The sequence below is a fragment of the Lutjanus erythropterus genome, chromosome 20, assembly GCF_056507025.1.
Source record: "Lutjanus erythropterus isolate fLutEry1 chromosome 20, fLutEry1.hap2, whole genome shotgun sequence".
In the NCBI taxonomy this organism is placed as follows: Eukaryota; Metazoa; Chordata; class Actinopteri; order Lutjaniformes; family Lutjanidae; genus Lutjanus; species Lutjanus erythropterus.
In genome coordinates this window covers 31,583,647-31,606,854 of record NC_139336.1, presented here as the reverse complement: position 1 = coordinate 31,606,854, position 23,208 = coordinate 31,583,647, and the positions used below count along the sequence as shown (strand labels likewise).

The following is a 23,208-nucleotide window of genomic DNA, read 5'->3' as shown; positions in this document are numbered from 1 at the left end:
GTCACTTTGGGCCCTATCTTACACTGATCTAAAGCACAAGTGGCAATGGATTTAATTTATTCAAGGTGTGTCCAAATCCACCTTTGCCATCTTGTGCCAGGGGCGGGAGTGATATTTTTGCCCTGCCCCACCCTTTGCGCCACCAGCACAAAGTGGGATACACCTATCGGATGTGCCCAAGTGTCCTCATTAATTCACAGGCGAGTTTAGGCTAAACATGCAATAAACCAATCAGAAAGTCAGCTCTCATCACCTTTAAGAGGCAGGTGCGCCAGCAGCACAAGCGGAGGCAGCATGATGGTGGATTTACCAGGAGGAAACAAAGAGAAAAGATTTTTAAAGTGAGGAGACAGAGCTCCTGTTTTAAGGAGTGAAAACACGATATATGGAGACGGCAGGACGTCTCTAAATGTGTAAATAATGTGTGTAAATAATTTTACATTAACGCCTGCAAAAAACAATACAGTAAATGAACCGCAAATGTCATGCAGATATGCAACTGCTTATATTTTAAACTGAAGCACGTTGAAAGTATGTTGTATTTTATAATTAATTATCATCATCATCATCATTAATAACTCTGCTGACTGAGGAGCGGGGAGAGAGATGGTGCAGTAGAGAGGGGAGGCGAACAGATTCAGTCTAGCTGCGAAGCTTCCCGGTTCTGCTGGCCCACCTGAGCCAGGTGGAGGAGCAGATACGCAGCTGTCCGTGCTCCTTTTTCTTCTCCTCTCCCACCTACTCCTCATCTCCTCCTCGCTCCTCTGACCCGCTGCGAAACAACACAATTTCAAGGTGCTTCAGGTTAAAACATAACCAGTTACATATCTGCATGACATTTGCAGTTCATATTTATTGTATTGGTTTTTGCAGGCGTTACTGTAGACTGAACTATTTCGGCATGCAGCTGTTTTGGAGACGTCTTGCGGATTCTCTTCTCGAACCAGGAGCTGTCTCCTTGCATTGTAAATCTTTTCTCTTTGTTTCTTCCTGGTAAATCCGCCATCATGCTGCCTCCGCTTGTGCTGCTGGTGCACCTACCTCTTAAAAGGTGATGACAGCTGACTTTCTGATTGGTTTATTGCAAGTTCGGCCTAAACCCGCCTGTGAATTAATGAGAGCACTTGGGCACATCTGATAGGTGTATCCTGCTTTGTGCTGGCGGCGCAATGGGTTTGCACCGGGCGTAAGATAGGGCCCCATAACAGATAGATGAAGCCAGCCATGTTGAGTATTTCCTGTCAGAAAAGGACTTGGAAGCATGAATAAATCAGATATTTCTGTCTTGATTGTAACCTGTGCTGAGATATTCGGGTTTTTTTTTTCAGATAAAGTGAAATCTTTCCGCTCTGCTCTCCAGGAAGAGGAACAAGCTAGCCAACAGATCACCCCGAAGAGGCCTCGTGCACTATAGACAAACATTAAAAATATCTGATATCTCACTGTAATATTGACTTGTGTTCAGAAAGGTGACGGCCTGCCGCTGAGGAGGCCGCTGTCGAAGGAAGAGCTGACTCAGCTCAGCCGTGGTTTGATCACTTACTGTCTCTCTGTGCGTTTGGTCTCTCCTCACCCTCTTTGCTGTACAGGCTGCCATCGCTTCCCATCATGCATCCGTCCACCTGTAAAACAACCAGAGAGCAGACCGTCTTTGCTCTTCCATCCTCCTGTGAAGTGTATCTACAAGGTTTTGTATGTGTGATGAGTCACAAGTGCTTCATTTTAAAACAAAAAAAGGTGAATAATTATTTGTTTTAAATACATTTTTATAGAATCCAATCATAGCTTATCCTCACTTTGGCCAATTTTATAAACAACTTTTGCCATTTTGTGCAATATTTGGAGGGTTTTCTTCTTGTTTGTCCCCTTGTTTCAGCTCGAGGGGGAACAGGGCATGTTGAGTTTGTGTGTAAAATGAGCCAATGTGTGTTTGTGTTGATACTGTATGTAATATATGTTTGACTGAGAGGAAGCTTAAAATACAAAACTAACCTTGCATTACATGAATTGGCCTGAAGGGGGCACTATAGTCAAAGACAAAGCAACTGATTTCAAAGTGTTCATACAACAATTACAGTAATTTTTAATTTGCCAAAATAAAGAAAGGTTACTTCTTGTTGCTGTACTTGTTTTTATTTATTCTGTAAATGTTAAGGTTATGATATAAGTACTGCAGACAGACTTTATAACATTTTACATTTAATGAGAGTTCATATAGTTAGATTCTTATTTAATCATTTGTGAGAACTTATCGAGCGATCAATTATTTTCAGAAAATGGTTATTTTTCATGTTTTGTTATATGCTATCCCATGAAAACAACAATACATTTGTGTCTGTCTCTCCCTCAGTAATTTACAATTTCTCTACACTAACCTGTGGCACCTAAATTTCTATTAAGACTTAAATCTTTTAAAATTAGTCTCCAAAGTAAAGTTTAATTTGTATAAAGACTTCCTGAAACAGCTGCTCACTGTAGTTTTTTTTGTAAATGTACTGAAATAGGAAATACTGCATTTATTGGCAACTAGCTGCACTAGCAGCTGCAGAGTAATACACTTTTGTTTCTCTGACACATTTATTTGAACCATTTTCTCTAGTGAAGTACCATGAAAGAATTCATTTAAAGGGATAGCTAGAAGTTTTTCAGGGGGTAATGTGGTACTTACCTACAGTAGATGGTGGTCAACTTGCCCCCAGTTTGGAGAAGCAGCAGAAGTACTGGTGCAGGAACCTCAGCAGTGAGTTATCCACCTGAAAAAGGTCAATATTTGTTATATATTATATTACTGTAATAAATATACACAGTACTTTTGAATATTTTCGCCACTGTAATTTCCTGTAGGACAGCCTTTTCAGATTGAAAATCACATAAGCCAAATATTGTTTTCTCCAAAGCGACCAAACTCCTCTGACAGAACACAGGAGCTGCTGTTGTTTTTCTGACTTTGGTGAATCGAACAAACCTTTAAAAACACCAAAGTCACACAATATTACAAACTACTTGATCAAGGCAGTGGGAAACCAGTGACTCCTGTGTTCTGCTAGATAAAAGTCTTTGTTGCTTTGGCTAATAAAACTGATTTCTTGTGGGAAAATGTCACTCCAACCCTCATTGAAAGTTTCCCCTGCCAACTGTGTTGGGAGACTGCTGCAACTGAAGCTGGGGGGAATCTTATTAGTTTCCAAAACTTAAAAATGAATTTTGACCAGATGATGGCACTAGAGCATGACTCTTCAACAGGGGGGTGTGGGACTTAGTGACTGCGAGGGGCATACATACTAAAGATGTATGTATGTATGTATGTATGTATGTAAGTATGGATACCGTGTCAGCATCACATACATACATACATACATACATACATCTTTAGTAAGTATGGGTACCGTGTCGGCGTCACATACATACATACATACATCTTTAGTAAGTATGGGTACCGTGTCGGCGTCACATACATACATACATACATACATACATACATCTTTAGTAAGTATGGGTACCGTGTCAGCGTCACATACATACATACATACATACATACATCTTTAGTAAGTATGGGTACCGTGTCGACGTCACATACATACATACATACATACATACATACATCTTTAGTAAGTATGGGTACCGTGTCGGGGTCACATACATACATACATACATCTTTAGTTAATATGGGTACTGTGTCGGCGTCACATACATACATACATACATCTTTAGTAAGTATGGGTACCATGTCGAGGTCACATACATACATACATACATCTTTAGTAAGTATGGGTACCGTGTCGGCGTCACATACATACATACATACATACATACATACATACATACATGCATGCATCTTTAGTAAGTATGGGTACTGTGTCGGCATCACATACATACATACATCTTTATTAACTATGGGTACCGTGTCGGCGTCACATACATACATACATACATACATACATACATACATACATACATCTTTAGTAAGTATGGATACCGTGTCGCCGTCACATACATCTTTAGTAAGTATGGGTACCGTGTCGGGGTCACATACATACATACATACATACATCTTTAGTAAGTATGGGTACCGTGTCGGGGTCACGTACATACATACATACATACATACATACATACATACATACATACATCTTTAGTAAGTATGGATACCGTGTCGGTGTCACATACATATATACATTCATACATCTTTAGTGAGTATGGGTACCGTGTCGGCGTCACATACATACATACATACATACATCTTTAGTAAGTATGGGTACCGTGTCGGCGTCAGATACATACACACATACATACATACATACATACATACATACATACATACATCTTTAGTAGGTATGGGTACCGTGTCGGCGTCACATACATACATACATACATACATACATACATCTTTAGTAAGTATGGGTACCGTGTCGGCGTCACATACATACATACATACATCTTTAGTAAGTATGGGTACCGTGTCGGCGTCACATACATACATACATACATACATACATCTTTAGTAAGTATGGGTACCGTGTCGGCGTCACATACATACATACATACATACATACATACATACATACATACATCTTTAGTAAGTATGGGTACCGTGTCGGGGTCACATACATACATACATACATCTTTAGTAAGTATGGGTACCATGTCGAGGTCACATACATACATACATACATCTTTAGTAAGTATGGGTACCGTGTCGGCGTCACATACATACATACATACATACATACATACATGCATGCATCTTTAGTAAGTATGGGTACTGTGTCGGCATCACATACATACATACATCTTTAGTAAGTATGGGTACCGTGTCGGCGTCACATACATACATACATACATACATACATACATACATACATACATCTTTAGTTAATATGGGTACTGTGTCGGCGTCACATACATACATACATACATCTTCAGTAAGTATGGGTACCATGTCGAGGTCACATACATACATACATACATCTTTAGTAAGTATGGGTACCGTGTCGGCGTCACATACATACATACATACATACATACATACATGCATGCATCTTTAGTAAGTATGGGTACTGTGTCGGCATCACATACATACATACATCTTTAGTAAGTATGGGTACCGTGTCGGCGTCACATACATACATACATACATACATACATACATACATACATACATACATCTTTAGTAAGTATGGGTACCGTGTCGCCGTCACATACATACATACATACATACACACATACATACATCTTTATTAAGTATGGGTACCGTGTCGGGGTCACATACATACATACATCTTTAGTAAGTATGGGTACCGTGTCGGGGTCACATACATACATACATACATACATACATACATCTTTAGTAAGTATGGATACCGTGTCGGCGTCACATACATACATGCATTCATACATCTTTAGTAAGTATGGGTACCGTGTCGGCGTCACATACATACATACATACATACATCTTTAGTAAGTATGGTTACCGTGTCGGCGTCAGATACATACACACATACATACATACATACATACATACATACATCTTTAGTACGTATGGGTACCATGTCGGGTCACATACATACATACATACATACATACATACATACATCTTTAGTAAGTATGGGTACCATGTCGGCGTCACATACATACATACATACATACATCTTTTGTAAGTATGGGTACCGTGTCGCCGTCACATACATACATACATCTTTAGTAAGTATGGGTACCGTGTCGCCGTCACATACATACATACATACATACATACATACATCTTTATTAAGTATGGGTACCGTGTCGACGTCACATACATACATACATACATACATCTTTAGTAAGTATGGGTACCGTGTCGGGGTCACATACATACATACATACATACATACATACATCTTTAGTAAGTATGGGTACCGTGTCGGGGTCACATACATATATACATACATACATACATCTTTAGTAAGTATGGGTACCATGTCGGCGTCACATACATACATACATACATACATCTTTAGTAAGTATGGGTACCATGTCGCCGTCACATACATACATACATACATACATACATACATCTTTAGTAAGTATGGGTACCGTGTTGGGGTCACATACATACATACATACATACATCTTTAGTTAATATGGGTACCGTGTCGCCGTCACATACATACATACATACATACATCTTTAGTAAGTATGGGTACCGTGTCGGCATCACATACATACATACATACACACATACATACATCTTTAGTTAGTATGGGTACCGTGTCGGGGTCACATACATACATACATACATACATACATACATACATCTTTAGTAAGTATGGGTACCGTGTCGGCGTCACATACATACATACATTCATACATCTTTAGTAAGTATGGGTACCGTGTCGGCGTCACATACATACATACATACATACATACATACATCTTTAGTAAGTATGGGTACCGTGTCGGCGTCACATACATACATACATACATACATCTTTAGTAAGTATGGGTACCGTGTCGGGGTCACATACATACATACATACATACATCTTTAGTAAGTATGGGTACCGTGTCGGCGTCACATACATACATACATACAAACATCTTTAGTTAGTATGGGTACCGTGTCGGCGTCACATACATACATACATCTTTATTAAGTATGGGTACCATGTCGGTGTCACATACATACATACATACATACATACATCTTTAGTAAGTATGGATACCGTGTCGGCATCACATACATACATACATACATACATACATACATACATACATACATACATACATCTTTAATAAGTATGGGTACCGTGTTGGGGTCACATACATACATACATACATACATCTTTAGTTAATATGGGTACTGTGTCGGCGTCACATACATACATACATACATAAATACATACATACATACATACATCTTTAGTAAGTATGGGTACCATGTCGAGGTCACATACATACATACATACATACATACATCTTTAGTAAGTATGGGTACCGTGTCGGGGTCACATACATACATACATACATACATACATCTTTAGTTAATATGGGTACCGTGTCGGCGTCACATACATACATACATACATACATACATACATACATACATACATACATACATCTTTAGTAAGTATGGGTACCGTGTCGGCATCACATACATACATACATACACACATACATACATCTTTAGTAAGTATGGCTACTGTGTCGGGGTCACATACATACATACATACATCTTTAGTAAGTATGGGTACCATGTCGGGGTCACATACATACATACATACATACATACATACATACATACATCTTTAGTAAGTATGGGTACCGTGTCGGCGTCACATACATACATACATACATACATACATCTTTAGTAAGTATGGGTACCGTGTCGCCGTCACATACATACATACATACACACATACATACATCTTTAGTAAGTATGGGTACCGTGTCGGGGTCACATACATACATACATACATACATCTTTAGTAAGTATGGGTACCGTGTCGGGGTCACATACATACATACATACATACATCTTTAGAAAGTATGGGTACCGTGTCAGCGTCACATACATACATGCATACATCTTTAGTAAGTATGGGTACCGTGTCGGCGTCACATACATACATACATACATCTTTAGTAAGTATGGGTACCATGTCGCCGTCACATACATACATACATACATACATACATACATACATCTTTATTAAGTATGGGTACCGTGTCGGCGTCACATACATACATACATCTTTATTAAGTATGGGTACCATGTCGGTGTCACATACATACATACATACATACATACATCTTTAGTAAGTATGGGTACCGTGTCGACGTCACATACATACATACATACATACATCTTTAGTAAGTATGGGTACCGTGTCAGCATCACATACATACATACATACATACATACATACATACATACATACATACATCTTTAGTAAGTATGGGTACCGTGTTGGGGTCACATACATACATACATACATACATCTTTAGTTAATATGGGTACTGTGTCGGCGTCACATACATACATACATACATAAATACATACATACATACATACATCTTTAGTAAGTATGGGTACCATGTCGAGGTCACATACATACATACATACATACATACATCTTTAGTAAGTATGGGTACCGTGTCGGGGTCACATACATACATACATACATACATCTTTAGTAACTATGGGTACCGTGTCGGTGTCACATACATACATATATACATACATACATACATCTTTAGTAAGTATGGGTACCGTGTCGGTGTCACATACATACATACATACATACATCTTTAGTAAGTATGGGTACCGTGTCGGCGTCACATACATACGTACATACATAGATCTTTAGTAAGTATGGGTACCGTGTCGGCGTCACATACATACATACATACATACATACATACATACATCTTTATTAAGTATGGGTACCGTGTCGGCGTCACATACATACATACATCTTTATTAAGTATGGGTACCATGTCGGTGTCACATACATACATACATACATACATACATCTTTAGTAAGTATGGGTACCGTGTCGACGTCACATACATACATACATACATACATCTTTAGTAAGTATGGGTACCGTGTCAGCATCACATACATACATACATACATACATACATACATACATACTTACATACATCTTTAGTAAGTATGGGTACCGTGTTGGGGTCACATACATACATACATACATACATCTTTAGTTAATATGGGTACTGTGTCGGCGTCACATACATACATACATACATAAATACATACATACATACATACATCTTTAGTAAGTATGGGTACCATGTCGAGGTCACATACATACATACATACATACATACATCTTTAGTAAGTATGGGTACCGTGTCGGGGTCACATACATACATACATACATACATCTTTAGTAACTATGGGTACCGTGTCGGTGTCACATACATACATATATACATACATACATACATCTTTAGTAAGTATGGGTACCGTGTCGGTGTCACATACATACATACATACATACATCTTTAGTAAGTATGGGTACCGTGTCGGCGTCACATACATACGTACATACATAGATCTTTAGTAAGTATGGGTACCGTGTCGGCGTCACATACATACATACATACATACATACATACATCTTTAGTAAGTATGGGTACCATGTCGGGGTCACATACATACATACATACATACATACATACATCTTTAGTAAGTATGGGTACCGTGTCGCCGTCACATACATACATACATACATACATCTTTAGTAAGTATGGGTACCATGTCGGCGTCACATACATACATACATACACACATACATACATCTTTAGTAAGTATGGGTACCGTGTCGAGGTCACATACATACATACATACATACATCTTTAGTTAATATGGGTACTGTGTCGGCGTCACATACATACATACATACATACATACATACATACATCTTTAGTAAGTATGGGTACCATGTCGAGGTCACATACATACATACATACATACATACATACATACATGCTTCTTTAGTAAGTATGGGTACCGTGTCGGCATCACATACATACATACATCTTTAGTAAGTATGGGTACCGTGTTGGCGTCACATACATACATACATACATACATACATCTTTAGTAAGTATGGGTTCCATGTCGGGGTCACATACATACATACATACATACATACATACATCTTTAGTAAGTATGGGTACCGTGTCGGCGTCACATACATACATACATACATACATCTTTAGTAAGTATGGGTACCGTGTCGGGGTCACATACATACATACATACATACATACATACATACATACATACATACATCTTTAGTAAGTATGGATACCGTGTCGGTGTCACATACATACATACATTCATACATCTTTAGTAAGTATGGGTACCGTGTCGGCGTCACATACATACATACATACATACATACATACATACATACATACATCTTTAGTAAGTATGGGTACCGTGTCGGGGTCACATACATACATACATACATACATACATACATCTTTAGTAAGTATGGGTACCGTGTCGGCGTCACATACATACATACATACATACATCTTTAGTAAGTATGGGTACCGTGTCGGGGTCACATACATACATACATACATACATACATACATACATACATACATCTTTAGTAAGTATGGATACCGTGTCGGTGTCACATACATACATACATTCATACATCTTTAGTAAGTATGGGTACCGTGTCGGCGTCACATACATACATACATACATACATACATACATACATACATACATACATCTTTAGTAAGTATGGGTACCGTGTCGGCGTCACATACATACATACATACATACATCTTTAGTAAGTATGGGTACCGTGTCGGCGTCACATACATACATACATACATACATACATACATCTTTAGTAAGTATGGGTACCGTGTTGGGGTCACATACATACATACATACATACATCTTCAGTTAATATTGGTACTGTGTCGGCGTCACATACATACATACATACATACATACATACATCTTTAGTAAGTATGGGTACCATGTCGAGGTCACATACATACATACATACATACATACATACATACATACATACATCTTTAGTAAGTATGGGTACCGTGTCGGCGTCACATACATACATACATACATACATACATACATCTTTAGTAAGTATGGGTACCGTGTCGGCGTCACATACATACATACATACATACATACATACATACATCTTTAGTAAGTATGGGTACCATGTCGGGGTCACATACATACATACATACATACATACATACATACATCTTTAGTAAGTATGGGTACCGTGTCGGCGTCACATACATACATACATACATACATACATCTTTAGTAAGTATGGGTACTGTGTCGGCGTCACATACGTACATACATACATACATACATCTTTAGTAAGTATGGGTACCATGTCGGGGTCACATACATACATACATACATACATACATACATACATCTTTAGTAAGTATGGGTACCGTGTCGGCGTCACATACATACATACATACATACATCTTTAGTAAGTATGGGTACCGTGTCGGCGTCACATACATACATACATACATACATACATACATACATACATACATCTTTAGTAAGTATGGGTACCATGTCGGCGTCACATACATACATACTTACATACATCTTTTGTAAGTATGGGTACCGTGTCGCCGTCACATACATACATACATCTTTAGTAAGTATGGGTACCGTGTCGCCGTCACATACATACATACATACATACATACATACATACATACATCTTTAGTAAGTATGGGTACCGTGTCGCCGTCACATACATACATACATACATACATACATACATCTTTAGTAAGTATGGGTACCGTGTCGCCGTCACATACATACATACATACATACATCTTTAGTAAGTATGGGTACCGTGTCGCCGTCACATACATATACATACACAAATACATACATCTTTAGTAAGTATGGGTACCGTGTCGGCGTCACATACATACATACATACATACATACATACATACATACATCTTTAGTAAGTATGGGTACCGTGTCGGCGTCACATACATACATACATACATACATCTTTAGTAAGTATGGGTACCGTGTCGGCGTCACATACATACATACATACATACATACATACATCTTTAGTAAGTATGGGTACCGTGTTGGGGTCACATACATACATATATACATACATCTTCAGTTAATATTGGTACTGTGTCGGCGTCACATACATACATACATACATACATACATCTTTAGTAAGTATGGGTACCATGTCGAGGTCACATACATACATACATACATACATACATACATACATCTTTAGTAAGTATGGGTACCGTGTCGGCGTCACATACATACATACATACATACATACATACATCTTTAGTAAGTATGGGTACCGTGTCGGCGTCACATACATACATACATACATACATCTTTAGTAAGTATGGGTACCATGTCGGGGTCACATACATACATACATACATACATACATACATCTTTAGTAAGTATGGGTACCGTGTCGGCGTCACATACATACATACATACATATTTAGTAAGTATGGGTACTGTGTCGGCGTCACATACGTACATACATACATACATACATCTTTCGTAAGTATGGGTACCATGTCGGGGTCACATACATACATACATACATACATACATACATACATCTTTAGTAAGTATGGGTACCGTGTCGGCGTCACATACATACATACATACATACATCTTTAGTAAGTATGGGTACCGTGTCGCCGTCACATACATACATACATACACACATACATACATCTTTAGTAAGTATGGGTACCATGTCGGAGTCACATACATACATACATACATACATACATCTTTAGTAAGTATGGGTACCGTGTCGCCGTCACATACATACATACATACATCTTTAGTAAGTATGGGTACCGTGTCGGCGTCACATACATACATACATACATACATCTTTAGTAAGTATGGGTACCGTGTCGGCGTCACATACATACATACATACATACATACATACATACATACATACATCTTTAGTAAGTATGGGTACCATGTCGGTGTCACATACATACATACATACATACATCTTTTGTAAGTATGGGTACCGTGTCGCCGTCACATACATACATACATCTTTAGTAAGTATGGGTACCGTGTCGCCGTCACATACATACATACATACATACATACATACATACATACATCTTTAGTAAGTATGGGTACCGTGTCGCCGTCACATACATACATACATACATACATACATCTTTAGTAAGTATGGGTACCGTGTCGCCGTCACATACATACATACATACATACATCTTTAGTAAGTATGGGTACCGTGTCGCCGTCACATACATATACATACACAAATACATACATCTTTAGTAAGTATGGGTACCGTGTCGGCGTCACATGCATACATACATACATACATACATACATACATCTTTAGTAAGTATGGGTACCGTGTCGGTGTCACATACATACATACATTCATTCATACATCTTTAGTAAGTATGGGTACCATGTCGGCGTCACATACATACATACAAACATCTTTAGTAAGTATGGGTACCGTGTCGGCGTCACATACATACATACATACATACATGTTTAGTAAGTATGGGTACGGTGTCGGGGTCACATACATACATACATACATACATACATACATCTTTAGTAAGTATGGGTACCGTGTCGGCGTCACATACATACATACATCTTTAGTAAGTATGGGTACCGTGTCGGCGTCACATACATACATACATACATACATACATCTTTAGTAAGTATGGGTACCGTGTCGCCGTCACATACATACATACATACATACATACATCTTTAGTAAGTATGGGAACCGTGTCGGCGTCATATACATACATACATACATCTTTAGTAAGTATGGGTACCGTGTCGGCGTCACATACATACATACATACATACATACATCTTTAGTAAGTATGGGTACCATGTCGGGGTCACATACATACATACATACATACATCTTTAGTAAGTATGGGTACCGTGTCGGCGTCACATACATACATACATACATACATACAAACATCTTTAGTAAGTATGGGTACCGTGTCGGCGTCACATACATACATACATACATACATCTTTAGTAAGTATGGGTACCGTGTCGGGGTCACATACATACATACATACATACATACATACATCTTTAATAAGTATGGGTACCGTGTCGGCGTCACATACATACATACATCTTTAGTAAGTATGGGTACCGTGTCGGCGTCACATACATACATCTTTAGTAAGTATGGGTACCGTGTCGGTGTCACATACATACATACATACATACATACGTACATACATACATACATACATACATGTTTAGTAAGTATGGGTACGGTGTCGGGGTCACATACATACATACATACATACATTCATACATACATACATCTTTAGTAAGTATGGGTACCGTGTCGGGGGTCACATACATACATACATACATACATACATACGTCTTTAGTAAGTATGGGTACCGTGTCGGCGTCACATACACACATACATACATACATACATACATCTTTAGTAAGTATGGGTACCGTGTCGGCGTCACTTACATACATACATCTTTAGTAAGTATGGGTACCGTGTCGGCGTCACATACATACATACATACATACATACATACATACATCTTTAGTAAGTATGGGTACCGTGTCAGCATCACATACATACATACATACATACATACATAGTAAGTATGGGTACCATGTCAGGGTTACATACATACATACACATACATACATACATACATCTTTAGTAAGTACGGGTACCATGTTGGGGTCACATACATACGTACATACATCTTTAGTAAGTATGGGTACCGTGTCGGGGTCACATACATTCATACATACATCTTTAGTAAGTATGGGTACCGTGTCGGGGTCACATACATACATACATACATACATCTAAAGTAAGTATGGGTACCGTGTCGGGGTCACATACATACATACATACATACGTACATACATACATACATCTAAAGTAAGTATGGGTGCCGTGTCCGGGCCACATACATACATACATACATACATACATACATACATATATGCATAGTAAGTATGGGCACCGTGGCGGGGTAACATACATTCATACATACATGCATACAGTTACATGAGAAAAAACGATACCACTCTCATATCTGTAGCCTCAAACTACAGCCAGAAGCCAGTTAGCTTAGCATGGAAAGAGCTAGCGTGGCTCTGTCTGAAGGCAACAAAATCCATGAACTAGCATGTCTAAGGCTCACTAATTAAGCAGTCAAATCTTGTTTGTTTTAAACTAAAATGAGCTATTTTTATGGTGGGTTATGTGCCAAATTTCTTAGTCAGACAATTGCTAGGAACCCACGCTAGCTGTTCCTCCCTTGTTACAAAGTCTCCATGCTAAGCTGAGCTAAGGTAACTGGCTGCTGAGAGTGATATCAATCATGTAACTCTTTGCTTTAAAAAAAGAATTAGCGCATTTTAAAAAAATGTTTTCCTTTAACCATTAAAGTCCAGATGAAAGGCAGTTAAAGAGCATCTAGCTGTTGCTAGCTAACTAATGAATCATTCTGTGCTGCTAAAAGTTGAGGATTGATTAATAGGTTGATGTGATGTGATGATTGTGCAGCACCTGTCCATAACCATAAACTAGTTAGCTAACTTGGTCACAAAAAACAGGAAACACTGAAAGGGTGAGGCTAACACAGCTAACATTAGCCGTAGCAGCTATGGGTAACCCCAATCACAAAAACGGACACTATTCAATCAAAACCACAAATGTCGACCTGCAGAAGGTAAAAGTTAGAAAATCACAAAAGTTTCTGACCAACAGACTTCAACATTTTTATCCACAGAGACACGCAGCTTTCGCACGGCTAATAAAAATCACACAAACAAGTGTTGAGTTTCCGTCCAATTGTATTTATTCCACAGTACAGACAATGGTAGAGAGAGCCGTGGGCCCGAGCAGAGGTGAACCACATCTGCCTGAACACATATGAACTAGGAGACATCAGTACCTACTGTATCCTCTGTCTGAAAACAACAACATGTGACTCAAAATCACTTCTTCAAAAGTCATTCTGGTACTGATGTTGTTCATCGATCAAAATACACACAGTGCTTTCATCAGTGGTCGTCAACGTCATGAATGAGAAGATTCAGACACTTTCCAGTCAAACCACATAAAAAGAGCTCATGGCCGTCTGAATACAGCTGCTAACAGAAGACAGAGAAATACTGGAAACACTTTATTTTAAAGCCCCCTGTACAGCATTTAAAAGCAGTATATTAACACTTAATAATAAATGGTTAATAATACTGTTGTAGTTGCAGCATTTTGTAACAAACGGTACATGAATGCTTTAAAACAGAATTAGATTGTGGATAAATCTGCATAAAGCATTTAAAAACTCTTTATGCATGTTTAATACTGTTTATAAGAGTGCCTAGAACCCATTACTGTAAGACATTTGGTTATAACCATGTTAGGTTCTGCTATCATATATTAACTGTTTATTATCCACTTATGGATACTGTAAGAAGACTGTTACAGATAAATGAGGAAAAAAACTGCATTAGTGTGTTGTGTTACAGTTAATGTTTATATACTGCTTATAAATGCTAAATAAAGGGGTTAAAATAAATCAAATTTGAGCATGAATCTAAATTCAAACACTGCATATATCCAAAATATATATGAATTATTGCCACCATAAATTAAGACAGCTTAGTATAGTATGTCACTGACCCACACTTATTATTTGTAATATTTTATTTTAGTTGTGTATTTTGAAAAAATAAAACTGATCCTACAGTTGGAACACCACTAAATATAAGATAAGTAACACCCCAGTGTAAATCATACTACATGTACAACTTAATAAAAAGCACCCTTTATATAGGATTTATAAGTTGTGAGTAATGCTACAGTCAGAAGACAGTTAGCTTAGCATAATGACTGGAGAGAGAGGCAAACAGCTAGCCTGGCTTTGCTTGAAGGCAACAAAATCCACATACCAGCACCTCTAAAGCTCCATAATTAACTCACCAAATCTTGTTTGTTCAATCTGTTCAACAACTGAGGTGTGAAGTCAACAATTAGCCGTTTCCTCCTAAGTGGTCAAAAAGGATTTTTCACAACCTGGCAACCCTCATTCTTAGCTTTTAACTAAGCTATTAAATATTTTACAAAAAGTTGTTTGCTGGCAGAAAGTTGCATGAGAAATTCGATACCATTCTCATGTCTCTAGTCTATATAAAGCTACAGCCAGAAGCTAGTTAGCTTATCATAGTATGGAAACAGGGGGGAAACAGCTAGCCTGGTTCTGTCTGAAGGCAAATCTTGTTTGGTTAAAACCACAATTAACAATTAACCATTTCTTGGTCAGAACTTTGCTACGCACCAAAGCTAGCAGAATCCCCCAGCTCCTAGTCTTCATGCTAAAGTAAGCTAAGCTAACTGGCTGCCGATGGATGTGAGAGTGACATCGCTGATCTAACTCTTAGCCAAAGAGATAATTAGCACATTCCCAAGATGTCAAACTATTCCATTACGTATACATTAAAGTCTAGATGAAACGGCATTGTAAGAGAATCTAGCTGTTGCTAACTAGCCTAACTAACAAATGTTGGCTCTGTGCTTGTAAACATTTGACTGACTGATGGGTGGATGTCATTTTATTATAAAAACAAATATTATATTTTGTTTTACATAAAAAATGATTAATTTTGATAAAAGAATACAAATAAATTGATTTTGTTGTGTTTTGTTAGCACATATTGCTAAACAGGTGAGCAATGACCGGGAATGTGATGTAAAAGGGTTAAAAATACATTTTTCACTTAATAAACCAATTAGATACAACTTATAATCTCTTTATAAGGGGTGTTTTATTAAAAAGTAGTACCACAAAAAGTTTTCCTAACAACTAAAACTAATACTGCACTGTATTTTTAAACATGAGCTGAAGACAAACCTCTGTAGGTCTCTAAGCGCGTTACTTCTTACCCAAATGTGGCAATAATTGCAATAATCTCAAATATAACCAGCAGAATGTTTTGATATATACTTCATTAGACAGTGAGGACATTGTGGACAACACAACTGGTTTATTATTGTTAAGCATGAAGGTTAAGTAGTTCCAATCTGACTGGATGACATGCAAACAGCTTGTTAAATAGAGCTGCTTCGTTATGGGGGTTTCTCTTTTTTTTTTTTCCATGCACCCACTGACTGAAAAACCAGTCTCTCCAGTAATATTTCAAAGGTTTTGTAAAATACTCCAGTTTGAAAAATAGGTACAGGAAGTCCTATAAAATGCTCAGCAGTTGACTGTTGTAAAGAGACAGCAGAGGTCAACAGTAGCATCGAATACAAATAGTTTTTTACGACGAGGTGTGAAACACAACTGCAGGTGGTGCGTGGTGTATGATTTCAGACTGAACTGCCTGTATATAGCTTGTGTTGTGGTAGATTGTGCCCCTGCTGTGATAGTGGTTCTGCCTGGCTGTGATTGGAATAATATTGCACTGGTAAAAACAAAAACAAAAAAAACCCTTCATGTGTTGGTCCGTAGCCTTAATGACCGCCAAAGTGACAAACAAAATGCTACATATTTCAAATATATTTCACCTGAAATTTCCAGAGTAACATCATGATTTTTAGGTAAATAAATAACTCTCAAACATATAAGTCCTACATATACATCTTTACAGTATGTACACTGACACATCCACGGGCCCCCGAACAGTGTCGGGGTCCAAATGGGCGGACATTCAACTCAGCAGCCAAACGGCCAAAAAGGGAACGACATGTTTGTAGCCACCCACAGCACAACGGAAACTCGATGCAAGAAGTCCACGACTTGTTGCAAAATAGCTTATTGTCCACGATTACAGCAACACACTCGACCTCTGCGCTCAACTAAAAGGTTAAAAGACATCGTCAGTTTTCTGTTAAAGCCACTTTTCCATCTCAGACATGGACAACATTAGATTAAAAAGGTATAGTCACCAAAAGTAATGGAAATCTAGTCTTAATGCTCTTGATACACATCTCCTGTTCTTTCTAGAATTAAAGTTTGGATACTGTCTAAATCAGGGGTTTTCAAAGTGTGAGGGTAGGGGACAGGTGCACGAATAAAGTTAGGGAAGCAAATAAGATACTTTAAAACCATTAGTGCCCGATTGATAAGGAGTGCAATTTTTTGGCGCAATTTGTGCAGAGTCATAACTCAGTCAAATCCGAACATACAGACATGATATTTTTAGATTCAGCGTGCCCTACGCTTTCTAATGATATTATTTATCTGATGTCCGTCATGAATGAACATCCATAAATACAGGTTGAAACTGAAGGAGAAAAAGCGCTTCTCATAAGTCCAGAACTTGCCTGAAAATTATCACGTTTTTAAGTTTTCTTCAATATCAACATGATCCAGTGACAGCTGTCTGCACGTCCATGGGAACACTGCAAATAGGGACTGCTAACAGCTAATTCAGCTAAATTTTAATGGTGCCAATTTGCCAACACATCACGTGGTGTTTATTCTTAATAAACCAGCGGTTATATCAAGACAGTGTGATCACCAAGTCACACATTAAGAAATTTTTAAAACTGTCATGCAAATTTCAAAAATATAAAGCAGGCGTACAATGGAGCCTTGGGGAACACCACAAGACAGAGGCCTGCACGGGACTATTTTCCTGCACGGCTGCAGTCAAATATGTTCATCTTTGCTTGACCTCAAGACGTTTTTCCTCGAGCTCAACAAAGTGTGCAGACAAGACATAGGACTATTTTTTGGACTATTCGACCACAGTGTATAACTAGGAGCATGATTATCCTTGAAACAGAAGTAAGACAAACAATAATAGGAGAATAGGAGGCTGGAGGGTGATGGGGGGGACGCACAGTGTCAGACTTTGAAAACCCCTGATCTAAACACTTCTCCTCTAGAACTGTCATCTGTTTGGCACATTTACTTCCATTATTTTCATATCCTGACAAAATGTGCGTACCTGCACACACAGTATACCCTGAACTTAATTAAAAAAAGGTGTCATGCACTACAGAGGTGTTCAAATGTAGCAACATGAGATGGTAACTACAGTATATTTCCACCGTAAACTAGTGCAAAAAACAACAATGAGGTTACACAGTTGATTAACTACAGTATTAGAGAATGATTTTGGCTTTTGTGGTGGGTTGAAGACATTGCTGATCACACAGAGAGTGGGAACAGACACTCCCGTGTGGCGTGGAAGCCGGGCATAAAAACAACAGCATAGTAAAATGAAGTGAACAAGAGGTACAACCGCTCCACACACCCTTACTCCAAAAGCTCTCGTGGGTTTAAAGGACACTGTAGGTGCATAAGTTTTCAAGTCAGTCTTAAAATAATCAGTCAGTGGCCAATCTGAACATTGAACCAGGCTTTTGGTTGCTCTGATAGTTCTTCCAGTTTAAACTGACCAAGAAAAGATTCGTTCTTCACAAAATCAGATTTTTTTGTAAACTGCGCATTGACACAACATGGTGTTGCAGAAAAAAGCCTACCGACGTTGAGCTCCTTGCCTTCGTTGTTGCATGAAGATGAAGTGAACAAACTGCCTTGTTTTTCATACGTCAGTGGACAGTTTTGTTTTGCCCAATTTGCCAAATCTTAGCAAGTCTTCAGACTGTGGTGGCAGTCCTTTTAGTTCCTTAAAAAGTAGTTCCTGGGAATAAAAGTTAATAATGAAACTACTTTCAACAAGTTTCATCCTGTGAAAATGGCGCAGTTTATTTTTTGACCGCCCTCTGCTGTGACATTTGTGTTGGTTCCCACGGGACCTCACTGCAGTGCTCTACCACAGGAGACAGTGGAAGAAGCCAATCATAACTATATAATTTAATTTCATAGTAAAAAGTTTGTTATTCTGGGAAGATATTCACTTTATTTGACAAACTCAGATGCTGATCTTCATATAAACTTGATATAAAGTTTTAAATATGTTTTTGCACAAAATTATGTCAATTTTGTCCAACATCATTTACATCGGAAGAACATTAGAAGTCTTTTAATGGTCAGTATGAACATAAGAGATGATCACAGCAAGCAAAAGTTTTTTCTGATTATAAATGTGAGACAGACTTGAAAAATTATGACCCTACCTTGGGTGGCATCTGACTTTTTTTGTGCACAAATTGTTTGTGTTTTTGGATTGGAGATATGAGGTGGCTTCTTCTTCTTCTTCTTCTTCTTCTTTTGCGTCCTCCTTGTATTAAAATATTCAGTTCAGTGGACAGAAGCAGTGAAATAATGTTTGCTCTCATCAGGGCACCGCTGATTTTCCTCCTCATCTCCAGGTTCATTACAGAAAAAGGATCAATCCAGCCTTGTCAACATTCATGCTGAATCACTTCCGGCCCATTCTTCAGTCAGTTTTGGTAAAAATACTGAAAGATTAGCAGGTCTCTGTGAGTGAAAGCTTTGTGGAAATACTGCGTCCGTCTGTCCCTCCCAGAGGTCCAGCAGAAACACCAGGTCCATTCCCGCTCCGTCTCCTTCCAGGTGAAAAGAGCAAAAAGCCGGAGAGACACAACGCAAGTGTCTCCCGGCAGCAGCAGCACATGTGGGAAACAGAACACCACCGACAGGTGGATCAGAGGTATTGCAAGCAGATGAATCATATAAAGGGATTGTTGCTGTGGACTGTACAGAGTTTCAGTTGTTGCTTTAATGCTGCATGCCCTGTTTTTTCTGCTGTCTGTTCCGTCTGCGGAGCAAGTGTCTTGTTGGATATTAAGGCCTTGGATGGCCCAGAGGCCACACTGAAAGGGATCATATAATACTACAGAGTCTCACACACACTGGAATGAAAACTGGACCAGAAACCTGCCGGGATTATGTCTTTAAATACATGGAGAATATCAGCGATGGACAGAAGAGTTCTGTGACTGAGACAAGAAATACCTTCACCTCAGATACTACTACTGTCACATGTTTAAAGGATCAGTTCACCCAAATCACAAAAAAACCCTTCTCTATAGGAGTCATGCAGATAAGTTTTGTGATGTGTGTCTGACTGTTTTCAGATTTCTGTCTCCACCTCAATACAGTGGAGGTAAATAGAAAGTTGTTTATGATGCTTACAAGTTTGAAAATTTACAATTTAAACACCTGTTTGTGTAATATTCTTCGGTCTTTTGTTTAATTTATTTTTTTCTTACCCTTTTTCTTTTTGTGAAGTGATTGTCTTATTTTTATTTACTTTCTTCGTCCTTACTTGCTTTACGTTATTTATTATTTATTCTAACTCAGAATTACTGCTTTCTATTACGAGTCGAGTTTTACAGAAAGCTCTAGGAGTTAGAGCATTTATTCTAAGTCATACGATAATGTTTACATCATTTGTGTGGACCCTGATATAATGCATTAAAAGAAGAATTTCAAACAGATAAATGTTTTAAATAAAAATGTTCACAGCCATGCTAGCTGCTCTGTGAGGGTGCACTGAGACAGCAGTGCTTTTAGCGACATGCTAACAGCAACTTGCTAAAATACTGCAACAATTAACTGAGTAATCGATTATTAAATTAATTGAATATCTTATTAACTGAATATATTTGCACTGTGGGCAAAACGGCATTTTAGAACGTCATCCTGTGTTCTGGGAATCACTGACAGACATTTACTGACTTTTTATTAACCAAACAATTAATACTTGAGAAAATAATCAACCAATTAATTGATTATGAAAATAATCATCAGTTGCAGCCCTAATTGACGGTGCTACCAATGCTAATGTTTACCATATTCACCATCTTAGTTTAGCATGTTAGCGTTTGCTAATTAGCACTAAAGACAAAGTACAGCAGAGGCTGATGGGAATGTCAAAAAAGGAAATTCTTCCAATAGTTGATGAAACATTTCACCCACAACTACAAACAAGAGTCAGCAGGATTCATCATCTGTAAATCAACAAAGTCTGCACAATATTTTGTGCCAATCCATCATGTAGATATTGAGCCATTTCATTGGATGAATGAAACCTTGAAAAGGTTAAAGGTTCTGCAACATTCACTGCCACTAGATGTCACGCAAGACCATCTGCATCTCAGACCAAAACAAATGCCTCTCCTCCATTAACAGAAACATCATGTCACCCAGCAGATCATCATTAAACACACTTCATTCAAACTCGACAGAAACAAAATAAAACTCACCAAAATCATCTGTCAGTCTGCAGGTTCCCTGGTGTTTTCTCCTTCCCAGTGCCCCCCTGTCTGTCTCTGTCTCTGACTCTGTCTGTGTCTGTGTGTGTGTGTGTGTTGTCCTGGCTCTGGTCATCACACCTGCTAACAATCAGCTCATCATCCCTCCCTCCCTGCCTGCACAGCTTCAGCTCATCTACCTGCAGTAAATCTTCTCCTGCTCCTCAGTCAGATAGTTGTTTCACCGCTGACATCCCCTTCACAATAAAAGACTCTTTTCTTATCAACACAGTCCTGACCTGTGTCCTGCATTTGTGTTTCTCAAATCTCAAACTCTGGTTTGACTGAATTCACAGAGTTAGAGGTCCTGCAGTCCTTTGCTCTCCTCAAATCCAACAGTTTCACAGGGAAGGACTCGCCCAGATTTTCCTATTGAACAGATTATCAAAGGTTCACACCAAAGCCTCAAACACAACTGAAAATTCCCTCTGAT

General features: G+C 38.4%; 1 protein-coding gene and 1 long non-coding RNA gene across 4 annotated transcripts in view; one reads left to right on the top strand and one right to left on the bottom strand.

The window, feature by feature from the left end:
• Positions 1-2,119, top strand: part of LOC146308728 (kinesin-like protein KIF2A) — a 44,196-nt gene extending 42,077 nt beyond the window's left edge. For all 3 annotated transcript variants that reach the window (XM_084745807.1, XM_084745806.1, XM_084745808.1), the window contains one exon: positions 1,329-2,119. In XM_084745807.1, the coding sequence (XP_084601933.1) occupies positions 1,329-1,414 (86 nt within the window). In that variant the 3' untranslated portion in view covers positions 1,415-2,119. The remainder of the gene's footprint in view (positions 1-1,328) is intronic.
• On the bottom strand, positions 1,544-23,029 carry LOC146308727 (uncharacterized). Its single transcript, XR_014772623.1, has 3 exons — positions 22,728-23,029; positions 2,669-2,753; positions 1,544-1,622 (listed from the first exon to the last, which is right to left on the bottom strand). It is a non-coding gene; the product is annotated as an uncharacterized LOC146308727 (long non-coding RNA).
• Positions 23,030-23,208: the final 179 nt, after the last annotated feature.